The sequence below is a fragment of the Passer domesticus genome, chromosome 1 (genome assembly GCF_036417665.1).
Source record: "Passer domesticus isolate bPasDom1 chromosome 1, bPasDom1.hap1, whole genome shotgun sequence".
Classification (NCBI taxonomy): Eukaryota; Metazoa; Chordata; class Aves; order Passeriformes; family Passeridae; genus Passer; species Passer domesticus.
In genome coordinates, this window is record NC_087474.1 from 79,106,615 (window position 1) to 79,121,073 (window position 14,459).

At 40.2% G+C, this 14,459-nt stretch overlaps 1 protein-coding gene across 1 annotated transcript in view; it reads left to right on the plus strand.

The window, feature by feature from the left end:
* Positions 1-14,459, plus strand: part of BCL2 (BCL2 apoptosis regulator) — a 96,680-nt gene extending 82,221 nt beyond the window's left edge. The window contains exon 2 of the mRNA XM_064426781.1: positions 9,753-14,459. Within this exon, the coding sequence (XP_064282851.1) occupies positions 9,753-9,887 (135 nt within the window). The 3' untranslated portion in view covers positions 9,888-14,459. The remainder of the gene's footprint in view (positions 1-9,752) is intronic.

The window sequence follows — 14,459 nt, forward strand, 5'->3', positions numbered from 1 at the left end:
CTCTCTTTTCCCCTCTGTAGAACTGCACTCTGCTGTGTGTTCCCACCTACTCTTAGAAGTATTAAAAAAATAAATTATGACATTTATGAAGGACTTTATATCAGTTCTGATCTGTGGTTGCTGATCTGTGGAGTCTTATTTATTTTAGAAACTGGGGAAGCTTTCAAGGCTGATTTCATAGGTGATGCTTTTTTGTTTCCTTGGCTGACAGTCCTGATTTTGTTTTATATTCTTTCCTTTGAGTATCTGAAATTTTGCATGAAATTTCTACTGACTTGGAAACACCAACACATGGAGTAATTACCAATCTTTCCTGCCTAAGTTAACAGCATTCCCCTTCCTTGTGCTCTTAGTTCAAGGTCACAATGATAGAATTTAATCCTTATGAATTTTCATCCGACTTGCCGTCCACAAAAATTGTTGATTATAAGATCCAATTTCCATTGGCATTCTCCCTTTCAAAGGATGTCAACAGGAAATATAAATGTGCAGCCCTTGCGAATGATCTGCAAGGACATGCAAGCTTATGAAAAAAAAAAAAAGCAGCAGTTAGCTAAATCCTTTCGTTTCTGTTTTGAATGACTGGCCATAGGAATGCAGGCTAAGCTGTATTTCAGCTGTTCCCAAGGATGTGTATGTGTAACTTGTTGATAGTGGTTGGTACATCAGGCTCCAGTGACAGCTACGTGACCACTCCGATGATCACTGTCCTGTAGCAGAACCAGCCCCTGCCTCCCCTCAAGAACACCAGGCATGAAAGAAAACAAAGAGGGATCTGTTTATTCAGAGGACTGGCACTCGTACCTCCTGCCTTTTACTGAGAAAAGAGAGATCCTAGGTCATTTCAGCTCTCACTCTATTCTCCCAGCAACCATTAGGTTGTAAGAAACTGCATGACTTGCTCCAGCAATTGATGGGAATTTCTGATACCTGGGAGAGCTGAGACTTTCTCCATACAGGGCCTGTGGGGAATCTGATTGATAGGAGCAAAACTCAACACCCAGAACACCAGGTTACTTCATTGGGAGCTACCCATTACCAACAAAAAGAAAGGAAAGCCCACCACAGTCTTAAAGCTTCAGCATTATGTTTTTACAATCTTACCAGTGTCCAAGGTATATGTCTTTCACAGTAAAAATTACTTGGAGTGTGCTGTGAATGCACAGACACAGATCAGTGCCGAACATCTGGTTAAAATAAATTACAGTCTTATTTTGCAAATAAAAATTCCTAGGGTCTACATGACAAAGTCTGGCCAGCACAACTATCTCATGGGGAAAAAATCACATCCCTAGCTTACAAAGATAGCTATTTTGGCATGATTCCCTTCCCCACTCTGTAGACTTACGTAGACTTAGACCAGAGAGGAGTCCTTTTGCCAGTGTAACTCGCATTGTTTGGGAGGTACTTCAACCATACTGGCAGACTGCTGCAGCTGGTATAAGCCATGTTTCCATCAAGGAATATGGCCAGAATAGTGACACCAGCAAAGCCCCTGAAGTACATAAAAAACAGCATTTTTTTCTCCTGATACCAGTGTCCAATGTTTTTCCATTTTAGAGAGAGCTTTCTGCTAAAAGGAAATATGCAGAATTTGTGCCCTTTCTTATATCATCAAGACATTATTTCTTGTTACAGAAGAATTAAAGTACACATATGGATAGGAGGTGTATTGCCTTCCAACATTCTGGTGGTACTTCCTTTGAATGGGAGAAGATCCCAGTTCTCCTGCAGGATGCCTGTTATATGTTTTGGTGTTGGTTTTGGAAGTCAAGAGGCAGAGATGGTTTGCCTTTTATTAGATCTTCATATTTTGGTTTTGTTGGGTGGCATTTAAATAAATCTGTTGGTCATAGTTAATGAATTACAACTGTGTATGCAAATGAATTTGAGCTCTTTTGAATAGCAAAACAAAGTCCTTTTACTCTGTGACCTGGCCTGTATTCTTACACTCTTACTGGTCCTTTTTTTTTTTTTTCAAGTGGTCCCTGTTAGCTCTTACCTGATAACATTTACCAAAGGACTTTCTGGATGAACCCAAAAATTGAAGATTTACCAGCCCACTTTAACCTACAAGCCCCCCCATCTATAAGGCAAGCAACACCTAATGCTGTCTTGGCTTAAAATTTCAGCTTTTTTGACAATAGTTTTCACCTGTCCCACTTAGTTCATTTTGTTCAAATTTCTACTTGCCTCAGTCTATGCAAACTCTGCTCATTCCTTTCCTTGCTCCTTCACCCTCAGTTTCTCTACCAGAGAAAGGTTTTTGTGCAAGTGGTGAACAGGACAGAAAGGACTAAAAGTGGAGTGGGGGAAAGCACTCAATTAAAAACAATCTCTTCTGAGCAGAGAACTTCCCCTTATTTTAATTTCCCATTATCACTTAGCTGTGAATTGATGAGAACATGAAGCGAGACACTTAGAGGCCCCATTCTCACGTGCACCACATTGGAAGGGGAGAATTTGCAGCATTCCATCAGACTGCCAGGACCTGTCTGCCTCCCACAGCTCCTGGTGGGAGGGCTGACTTAGGAAATGGCAAAAGGCAGAAATGACCAAAAAATGCTGCCTCTTCTCTGCCTCAAATAAGGCTTTTTCAGGTGAGCAGAAATGGTCTGAGCCGCTAATGAGGTGTAGGCTGCCAAAGAAAACACATGGGCAAATTCGTATTTTCCAGGTGGCTGGTGGTAGAAATGTAACTGTCCATTGAAGTCTACAGCATGGCCTTTTTTTGCACTTACTCATTAAATTGTGGATTTATCGTGAGGTTACTTTAGCATGATGTTAGCTGTGTTGTCTCACTGGCCCGGTAAATCAGTTGCTTATCACAAGATTTATGAAAAAAAACAAGTGCCTGCATCAAGTCACATGAGGATTGGGTGGCACTTCTGCATGGCCTCTTGCTGCTGGAGCACCATGGAGCACCACGGAGCACCACGGAGCACCACGGACCAGCCAGGCCACCGCTCCAGCTCTGTGCTACTCTTGCTCAATGCTGAGCACGAGTTTGTCAAGCCGAAGGAGTTTGGATCAGAACTGAGTGTTGAAACAACAAACATGAGATGGAACATATCCCTGAGGGATGTTAAAACAAGCAGCACAAAAACGCATGACTGGTCCCTCGTGGTGCAGTCGATGGGACAACCTGCTCAGACCAGTCGGATTTCACCCATCTGCTTCACACGTGCTCTCAGCCTTCTCTGGCCAAGGCCACCCCGAGCCAGGTCCCTCCCCCTGCTGACAGCTTTGCCACCTTGCTGTCCTCTCTCTGCCTCCATTCATACCTGTGCCTTGAGCCCAGCACCACTGGATGCTCTTGTTAAATGAAAGCCTCTGTGGCCTGGAGGACAAACACTGTGCCACAGCACCCTGAGCACTTCTACAAGCAGCCACTTTCATTTCCCATTTCCCAGGCGGTTACATGGTTTAACTCTTCTGCAGCAGCCCAAGAGCAGCCCGGGCAGCTGGAGCAGACAGGGAATATAATGGGGGATGTGTTCACATTTCCCTCTACTGTCACTGCAGCACCCAGTGTAGACAAATCTTCAGAGATGCACTTTTAAATTAGCTGGGCTATTTGCAGGATAAGGGCACTCATACTGAAAGCCAGTTACAAACAAGATAGAGAATTTAAGTAAGATTTAGAGAAAAACAGGCCTGCATTGACATCCAAGCCCTTTTTGTCATTATTTTTTTCTAAGCCATTCTGAAGATTTGACAAGGGTATTAATGCATCCAGCCTCTTTTCAGAGGATGCAGGTATAAGTACAATGTTACAGCGTGAGATGAGTCTCCCCAGCAGCTCTGTGACACTTGCTCTCTCCTTCAAAGGGATTCACAAATCCACAAATGGATATCACTAAATTTACTGTTGCATGGGAATGTAAACTCTTTAGAATGGGTTTGATAATTTGGAGAAGAATATGGCCCACTAATGACTTGGTTTTAGTGCAACCAAGATTCATGTGTAGGGACACATTTGTTTTCTAGGTAGAACAGTTTCTAGCACTCTGTTTAAGTAAGATACCTTCAGAAAATTTAATAAAGCATCAAATTATTTGAGTAGGACTATCAACTACAAAAGATCTCAAAATTGTGAAGGATCAAATAGAGCAGCTTTGACTGTGTTGTTTGAACACAATATGTTGTCCAGGAGGCCTTCTTGCCTTCTTTTTCTCATAATTGCTAATAGTGCTCCCTCAGAAGTGGCACCCATTAAATACGACCAGCTAGCTGTTGCAGTGACATTACAGCTGTTATCCTAATGCCAGAAATACTTCATTTTATAGTGTGGGCCTTTCCAGGAATAAGAGAACGAGGCAGCCTCCATTAAGTCTGGGCTTTTGCATATTGCAGAACCACGTCTAAATGAATTAAATAGAAATGCCAAGACTAAATTACTGAAACAGTTCTCATGCTGACTTGGTTTGACAAGAATGTGGCCTAGTCTGAACAGCGGATGGATTTCCATTCAGCTGAGTGATCAACACATTACAAATCCTGTGTTTAAAGATGTGGCTTGACTGTTCCTCAAGGCCTGGATTTACCCTTCATCCCGCAGGGGTCTGGAGAAAACCTACCTGCCAGCAGGGTCACCCTTTAGGAGCACAGACAGGAGGACTAGTCATCACCATTACTCTAACTACTCACATTTATGTATTTCTAAGCCTATGCATCACTTTTCATTAGCAAACCTAACCACAGTCAGTCCTTGCTCCTTACATGTCTCCGTCTGACTGACATGTTTAGTCAGTCATGAAAATACTATTTCTACTAATGCCAGTTCACAGAGCTTTACAGTGAGAGCCCCAAAATCACAGGACTCACTGATGCAGGAATTTATACAAATAGATAGTAAGGACAAGGAACAAAGTAGTTAGGCAAGACTAACTGTGATGGAAACCAGTTTTGGTCAAAGTCAGAAACCTCAGACAACACTGGAGAAACAAAATTAAAAAGTGTATGCAGCCAGCATCTAATACATCAGCTGCAGACCTATGACTGTGTCAGGCTTTGCAGAAACAGAGAATTCAATACAGAATCATAGAATCATAGCAGGTTGGACAAGACCTCTAACATCATCAAGTCCAACCATTAATCTAGCACTGCTGTGTTCACCACTGAACCATGTCTCCAAAATAGACCCAATTTCTACCATGAGCAAAGGTGAAGGGGGAAAGGAAAAAAAAACCCAGATGGAAATTGGTTCAGGGGTTCACATGCCAAAGCCACTCCCCAGGCAGGTTCTTTTTCCATGATCAGCAGGGCTTGCATGGTGACACCTTTTCCTTCCCATTATAATTTGCTAAAGTGCACCTGGCAGGACTGCCAGCATGTCGGCACTCCCAGGTGTAAAAGGATATCGGCCTCTCTAAAGATACGGACCTTGTGAAACACCACACCTCAGCACAGCACAGCCAGGGGCTGAGCTGCCCTTATTTGTACTCACGACTTAGGCTTGCATAAAAGACTCATAAACTCTTTGGGAAAAGAGCAGCTACACATTTGTCTACTTTTTGTGTTCCAAGAACTTTTCTTGTTAGCTGCAAGATGACATTTTAATGAGGTTTCACGGCATAGAAAACATGGGACGGTTTAACCAGCTCTGTCCACCCCCTCCCTCCCTCACTCCCCAAACCCTTTCTGAAATGAGTTACCATGCGGGAACAAAAGCTTTTATGAGAATTTATGTCATTTGTGTGGAGGCAGGGGTGAGGTAAAAGTCATTCAGCTGCCAAACCTTGGCATCAGAGTGTGTGCCATTCCCTCTCCTGCCCCGTAGTGGTTGGCAAAGTGGCCTTGTTCAGACCTGTGCAAGTTTCTTCAAAAGCCGGGGGCTAGTGAGTGTTTGTTTGTTTGTTTGTTTGTTTTGGAGTCACAGAGCAGGCAGCGTAAAATAGCTGCGAGGCAATTCCCGTACAGTAAAATGGAAGTCTCTCTGGCTCTTCATTCAATACAATGTGGCTCAAGAGGATATCCTGCCAAACCAATGATAACGAGGGAAATAAAGTCACTTCCTCACCAGCTGTTTGATTCAGGTAGAAAAAGGAAGCGTTTACTTCCTCATGTTCGCTCTCCCTGCCGCCCCCTCGGTCAGAAATGCCAGGCAGAAATTGCCTTCTTCCTCCACATTTTTGGTAAGGAGCTGTCAGATCCATAATGCCTCTCTGGACTCAGCCTGTGGGCAGCACGTCCTTCTCTGTGGCCGAGGAGCTGTGCCTCTCCTTTCGGGCTGGGGTGCAAGCTGCGCTGTGAAAGGTCCAGGACTGAACAAAATTGGCTCTTTCCACAAGCAAAGAATGCCCGTGTAATTAAAGATGACATTTGTTTCTTGGATCACAGCTGCCGAATTTGGGCCAGTGGAAGAGCGGGATAGTGTGATCTCTTTGTTTTGAGACTGCACTGACTAAGTGCACTATTACACCTCCTAATCCTCCCAGAGTGACGAACTCTTCTGTCCTGGGCTCCCTGCAAATCCCTGGAACTCTGTCCAGGAACATGCTCTGTCCTCCCTATATATAGTGCAGTGGGCAAGTAAGGCAGTAAGGGATGCCCCTGGGGTAATCCTCATGGCTTCCAGTCAAAGCAGGCAAGGTGAAACAGGCATCTCAGGGGCTTTGGTGCCCAAGAGGAGCTCAGGCAGAGCATCTTTCCCTTCTCCACTGCCACCTTTCTTGCTTCACAGAAACGGTCAACACAAATTTGCACAGTAAACCAGCAACAGACTGATTTGACTTAATAAAAGCTTCTTAAGAAATGGCTTTTTAAAAAGTTACAGAACTGAATGAAGAGTTCTTTTCCATATAATTTTTAACAGCCCTGATATAATTTTACATCCAGGATATAACTTCCCATTAAATTTTGAAGGTCTTAAAAGCAAGGTCTGTAATGATTTTCTTTCCAATTGTGTAAGACTTCCAGAAAGGTTCACCAAGCCAGAACTTGCCTCAGTGTATTTGCCAAGGGGACCCTTGCTTTCATTATAAAGAGTGCTTTTCAAAGGACATCAAGTGTTTTAAACAATTTTTCCTAATCTTATTTATTTTAGCTGAGATTCTCTTATTTTAAACAGAGCAGTTTAGGTGACAAAAATCCAGTGACAAATACATGGGTTTACAGAAGACAAAACCTTATGAAAGGTTAAAATTCTGTTTAGGGCTCTCTTTGTGCTAAAATAGTTTTCAGCAATGGGTCATACTTCCCTCCTCCCACCCCCCTTGTTTTAGTACATAAAATGGACATGTGTTTATTTAAAACAGGTTTGAAACTTAAACAAATAGTGACAGGCTGTTCAAACAAGCTTCGGAAATAGGCCTAATCAGAATGTTTGAGAAGGGGAGGGGGAACGATCATAAAGAGCTACTTGTAATATATAGTGCAGACACCATTAGGTTGGGTTCATGTTATTGTTGTAATAATCTCGGACAAAAAAGTACTGCATGCTGCACATTTTTTGTTAACATTCCTCTTTTGAGCCATAGGTTGTGCCATATTTTTGTCTTGTATCCAAGTTTTACTGTTCTCCTCCATCCGTCTCCATACCCAGTACCAGAAGCTCTATGGAATCATTGGAAATGGTCTCACAGAAAAACTTGGAAGAATGTTCCTGAACTGGCATAGAAGGGACACACAAAATACTCCCATTTTGATATTGATACTCTGTATGTATCAACTGTCATGAATATACAGAAGTGAGACCTTCTCCACAGAAAGAAACCATGAAAACCTTAACATTTAAATGTTTGCACATGACTTGTGTTTCCATGAGGGTTTTTTTTTTTCATTTCCTCTCTTTTCCACCCATAATAATATCAGCAAGTGTTGAACTTTACCCTTGTTGTATTTTTATAAGGCCCGATCTTGAACTCCCTGTACAGAGAAGGCTCCTGTGGAAGTCAGTGAGTCTGTACTGGCGACAACAGGATTTAGCCCAGTCCGTAACATTTTAGGATATTGTGTTACTTCATAGCCTTAAGGAGAAATAAAAGCAGCTTTCCAAAGAGCTGCACAGCAAACTGAGTGTGCTTTTTCAGCTCTGCAACAGCAGAGCAGAATATTAAGGCCAGAGTTTGCAAATGTCTATGTCAAAAAACAGGCAGCTAAGCAAAAGTTGCCAATTTCTCTCTGAAATGAAGAATTTGCATTAAAACATTCCATCCTCTCCACAAAAGGTTAAGCTGCTTTCACTTAAGAATATACCTTTGGAAACCCAAGCTGGAAAATGATTGCCTAGAGGAGCAAGCCTTCAGAAATAGCAAGAGGCAGGCATGTTTTCACGTCACTGGCTTGGCCAGAGCCTGTGGCTGTTCTGCTATCAAGCCTTACCTACTTACATCCACTCTGACCTACAACATGCACCAATATTACTTAATGTAATTACACATTTTGGAAGCAAATATCTATTATTTATTTGAATCTCACTCAGCGTCTAGTGAATAGAAGTCAAAATATTAAAAATCCTTACACGCCCTCTCGTGGTAAAACCACAAACGCACCTCTTCTGACAATAACTAGAGATGCCTGGTGAGGGAAGCTAATTTAACTACAGAATTTGGTTGTCATTAACTCGGTTGGAAGGTTTACATCAATAATGAACATCTTCTTCTCCTCAGTTCCTGCTGTAAACCATAACAATATATGCATTATTAGAAGACAAATATGCATTATTAGAAGACAGGTCAACTCCTAGCATAATAACATTGCAAAACAGCTAAAGGCACTACAACTTTAATAGAGAATGTGATCTTCTACCAAAAATGGGAAGTCTAGGGTAATAAAAGTAGACACAGAAACTGTCACGTTAGATAGCTGTTTCATGGGCTTATTGCAATAGCTTGGGAGCAGACCTTAATTGGCAGCACAGTAAAAGAGTTGCCATAAATGATGCTATCAGTTTTGTCACATTTTTAAAGTCATTCAGCTTGGCTATTTACTGCTTTCGTGCCATACAGTATGATTTATCTGTGTCTGAGGAATGCCCTGAAGCATCACGCTCGTTAGGAATTGCAGCTTGAAAGAAAGGCATTACGTGCAGAGTATCACCAATCCAGTCATTTGTCGGTCAAATCCCACTGTATTTATGAGTCACAAAAACTTTATCTTTGCTACTTAAACAGCCATTTGGTGCCTACGTGCACGACCAGATTTTCCTGGAGCACTGGACCACAGCATCACCCTTTTTGGTGACAGTTGTGAAAGATTATCATAGGTGTAACACAACCCTAACACCTTCAGTTCAGATGGAAGAAACATCTGTGGCTACTACACAAAGTCTTCTGAGCCCATCCAGGGGAACCAAACAAATACTGCCTTATTTTCCATGAAGCTGACCTGCAATATAGATGTTCCTTATCCAGTGGAAATGAAAGATGTGGAGAATGAAGATTCATTTACTTCCTTTGTGTGTGTTCATATAGACAACATTTTGGACCCAAAATAGTGGTAACTTCTATTTTACAATGCTGCTTCTGTCTTTTCTGTGAGACTAAACATGCCTAAAGCAGAACTCACAACCATAAGTAATTTCAGCAGTATTTATAAAGAAATAGGCAGGAGAACTTTTTTTAAAGCACACAAAACAGACCTCCCAAATCACTATTTTAATAGGTTTGTGTGGTCTTCTTGTGCCAGCGGGATTGTTGGGTGATCCCTGAGGGTGAAGAAATTGCCTCCCTTTCCCCATTCTCCCTGTCCCCCCAAAAAAACAGTAACTGCAATTCTGATATTCCTTTTCTCACTATTTCCCTTTCTAGGATGCCTTTGTGGAGTTGTATGGCAACGGTATGAGGCCTTTGTTCGATTTCTCCTGGATCTCTCTGAAGACTATCCTGAGTCTGGTTCTGGTGGGAGCTTGCATCACTCTTGGCGCTTATCTTGGACATAAGTAGAGTCACCCAGTTTATTGTGGATTACAAAAGTCTTTCAAAACAACAAAATAATATTTTTTTTTTCTGTAGCACAATGATATTTTATGAGCAAAGCAACTTCCCAGCGAAAGATTAAATCAGCTATTACTGCCAAAGGAAATATCATTTATTTTTACATTGCCGGAAAATTATTTATTAAAAGATATTTACATTTTAACCTGCTATTTTCAGAACCTCAGCAAGTTGTATCTGTCATCACATCATGTTGTTATTCTTAACTTTAATGAGCCCCAGAGTATTTTACGTTCTTTTTTTTTTTTTTTTTAATTAATGCCGCTGGCTGGATTATTTTATCTCTGAAGAGCGAATATACTGACAAAGACCTACCTGCTTACACTTACAAGGGCAGTTACTTGAGCTGCTAAAAACTGCCAGATTGTGTTGAATTTCCTAGCATTTTCCGGGAGGGATCTGAAAGACAAGGTCAGCATGAGCAAAGTTCTCACCCTGTCCTGCTGGCAAGAACTGATGTAGTAAACAATTCAACATGGTACATATGTGGAGTCAAGACAGAAACTTCTTGAAGGACACTGCTATCCCTACAGGAGAACAGTTGGAAATATGATTGCCTATGCCTTTTAAACACGTGTTTTCAAGTTACCAGCTGTGCCATCACATCCTAATCACAATATCCACACAATACATGTCAACTTTTTTTTAATAGAAGTGTGAAGTTAAATCTTTGGGGCTCGCAGGAAATTGCTGTTCCAATGATTTTCTCAGCAGCAAATGTTTTTTGTGGCTACTGACACAGAAACATCAGGAGACCTTAAGTGCCTGCTTCAACAGAGCAGAGCTGGAGTCTGAAGACCTGACCTGTGTCCCACTTTAGTGGGCTCATATCTGCAAATAATCCTGCTTACTTACAGAGTTCCTCTGGGGGTTTGAAACCAATTAGATGTGGTCTCTAAATCCCTGAAAGTTGAAAAAGATCTTAATTTTATTTGGCAAAAAGCAGACCTCAGCTAAGTTACAGATTAGCTCTGACTATCCTTGTTTATCAAACTGGACACCAAAATCAAGTTCATATTCATAACAGGAAAGGAAAGTGAGATTTATCATCCTGCCCTTCGCCCTCAAAATATTTTCATGCGAATAGTCTCTTAAGACTTTCTACAGAAGAAAAGTTGATGAAGAAACTCAAAATCCTATCTCTGGACAGAGACTCTTTGACACCTCTCTCATGCAGGTGCCTACTGTCATCTCAAGTGAAAATAGGGTGAAGGAAAAGGGGGAGTGGGAGGCGTGAAGTCATCTGCTCCTGTTACAAAATGCACCGCGTGTAAAATTAACGCAGAGTACATAACACAGCTTTATGAACAGACCTGTGTTCAAAGCGGGGCTTTCCATGAGTTCGACGGGGGCCAGGAGTCCCCTGGAAACAGAAGACTCTGAAGCATTGAGTCCCAGGGGCTGCTCTGAGGCAAGGAAATGTCCAGCTTCAAATGTTTTAAATCCTGCGCTTCTATTTTTTCTATGAAACTTTTGAAATCTGGGATTTGTGGGTAAATGGATGTCCAGATGTAAAAGGAAAGTTTGCAAAGCTCTGGATAAAATGTACCGTACAATACATAAGTGCTCAAAGGGTGAAAAACACACAGTGAATAAACTGTAGCTCCAACCTCAAGATTTCAGCTGAATAACTTTGTGGCATTATATGCAAAATATCTCCAGTAACTCGGGAATGTAATATGTTCAATGTTAAGGCTGTAGTTGATATTGTGTCTTCAAAGCTGCTTTTATGTTTGGTTGGTTTTTTTAAGAGTTGTACATCTCAGCATTTTTACTGCTATTTAGTCGTGGCACCTACACTTTGTATGAGCAAAGATGGGGCAAGCTTACATTTCAGATTTGGAATTACTTAATTTTATAGAAATGTAGAAAGGAAATATTTCTAAGAAGACAAAAATGTGAACTATGCTTGATTAAAGGAAAAGAAAAAATCTCACCATCAAACAAATAGTACCTGCAGTGCTTTCAGAGTGCTTCTCAAAGCAGTGGGCATGGTCATGTCGGGGTTTTATGAAAAATATTTCAAATCGGAGGAACTGAGGAGTATTGTGGATTGAGTGTGGGCTTTGTTTTTTATCTCAGCTTACAAACTGAATTTGTTTGCAGCCAATTGCACAACTGGAATTGGCTGCTATTGAGCTTATGTTTCATTTCACAATCTAGTCTTCGTTTCGATTTGTGCCCATATGCCCATTAAAGTTTATTAACTATTAGACCTCAAATTGTTTCAACATTGTTTGTTTTATTAAAGGTTTACATTGTCAAAAATAGTAAAAAATATCAATTCCAGTGCTGCTATAATACCAGAATAATTTGAATGGGGTTTTGATTTTTAATACCTTCCAATGGCTAAAGTTTTTTAAAGCTGCTTTAGAAATAATATGAAGAGGACACATGATACACAATTAAATGAATACTGAGGATTTTGTGTTCTGTTGTGTCTACTCACTGGACTTCCCAGTGTATTTGTTAGTACCAGGCAAAGAGGAGAGTCATGATGACTGTTGATAATTTTATTTTATTAAAGAGCTGATGGAGTTTTCCCATCCTGACTGCAGAATAGTACAGTATTGTGGCTACATTAGGTATAATGATAGTTGATAATACATTTATTAAGAAAACATTTAGAAACATTGAATGTATATAAAAGCTTGAACTTCTTAAATAAAATCCTCTCTTCTCACTCCTGCATTTCTTTTGCAATAATTCCTGTCTTTCCTACTCTCCATTACACTTCCATGTAAGATTTTTTTTTCTCCACAAAATGCCTTACAGACTTCCATGCTCAAAGACTACGCTTCAGTGAAAAGCCATCCTCTGTCACTGTGCATGCACTGACATCTAACCACTCCCACCATATCCAAATTGTAAAAGGAAAAAAAAAATTAAAAAGAGGGAGACTTCTGAAGTGTTTAGGTGTAGAGAATCAGAGGTCAAAAAGGAAGGAAGAGGTCAGAAGTAGAGGGAAACTGAGAGATTGTTGAACCATCTCCATGGTTAAAGATGAGTGCTACCTGGAATTTGTTTATCTTTCATCCTTTCCATTGAAAAAGGATTATATAAGGACAGAGAAAAAGCTTGCAGAGATCCCACAATTATTTTTCACTATAGAACTTTGTTAATACTGCAGGCAATCTTTTTCAAAACAGCAAATGCACAGGCATCAAAGAGAAGTACTGGGTTTTGCTATATTCAGCTTAGATGTCCTTAATTCTTTTTCACTCTATTTTTTAAGAAAATAATGAAGAAAAGTATTTTGCTTCTGAAAAAAATAATCTGTAGGATCACCTGAGATCTGTCATAAATCAGTAACTTAGAAACAGATGAAAAAATCATGCAAAAGTGTTCTGAAAGTAGAGGTGATACAGAGGACATTTCTTAATGGAACAAGCACTGGATCCACCAAAGGACTAATGGGGCTGTCAAGGTAACAGGGATATATAGAGAGAGATGAGAAAGGGAGCTGGAAGATATGGAGAATGACATTGGTATGTAAGAAAATCTTCAGTTTCACATGTTGCAGGAGTTCGCTCAAGATGGTCTGAAAATAACTAAAAGCAGCAACAAATGTGTGCACTACATGGCTATGATTACTAAAAAAATAGCAATTACAAAAATACAGGTAAATTATTATAAAATTATCTGGTCTGTAAAAGTTCATCAGTTTGCTGTTATGTTTGGGGATTATATAGCCTGAGTAGTTTTGCACTAAGAAGGAGCAATTATGAAAAAAGAAGTCTGAAACCAGATGTGCAAAGGTAACACGAAGGTGATGCAGTTCAAAGAACACAGTCCCAGTCCCCCCAGTCCATGCAGTGAGAGTCTGGACTGCACGCTTTGACCCTGAAGCATGACACTGCTTAGCTGTGCACCTGCACTTCACCAACCTATTGATTAAAAGTATCGTGAAGTAGCATATTTAAAGCCTTTCCTCTTTTTCCTCTCTCTATCTCTGAACAAACTAGCAAAATGATTTATTTCTATTATGAGTTTATGGCTCAGTACTATATGAAAAATGATACGTATTTTAATTTATGGGTATAAAAATTCTTTCTCATTGCAAAAGCCCAGCTTTATTTTTCATTCCTGTCTCTCTTTACAATAAGGCTAAATGCAAGGAAGACAAAAGAGCTACTTTTATCCATATTTGGTTTAAATCACATTTCTATACTAAGTTAATGCAGCTTCATCACACAATAAAATTATCTTCAAAAAGTAATACAGCATTAAGAGTTCCACACAAAAACGATATATTTTTATAATTTAAATAGCAGTTTTTTTCCTTTTCTTCTGAATATTTGAATTTTAATTATCACCAGCATAAATGTACATAAGCAGATATTGTTTATCCAGTACCCTTGGATGATGTATGTATGGTAATGTAGTTTGTCAGTTTATCATCATTTAATATGATTATGTTGTTCTTTGTCTTTAAAATGTTATAAGAACATGCTGCCATTAAACTTTCCATGTCTGTCTAGTTTATATTGTGAAAAAATAATAAAAGCACACTGTGAGATA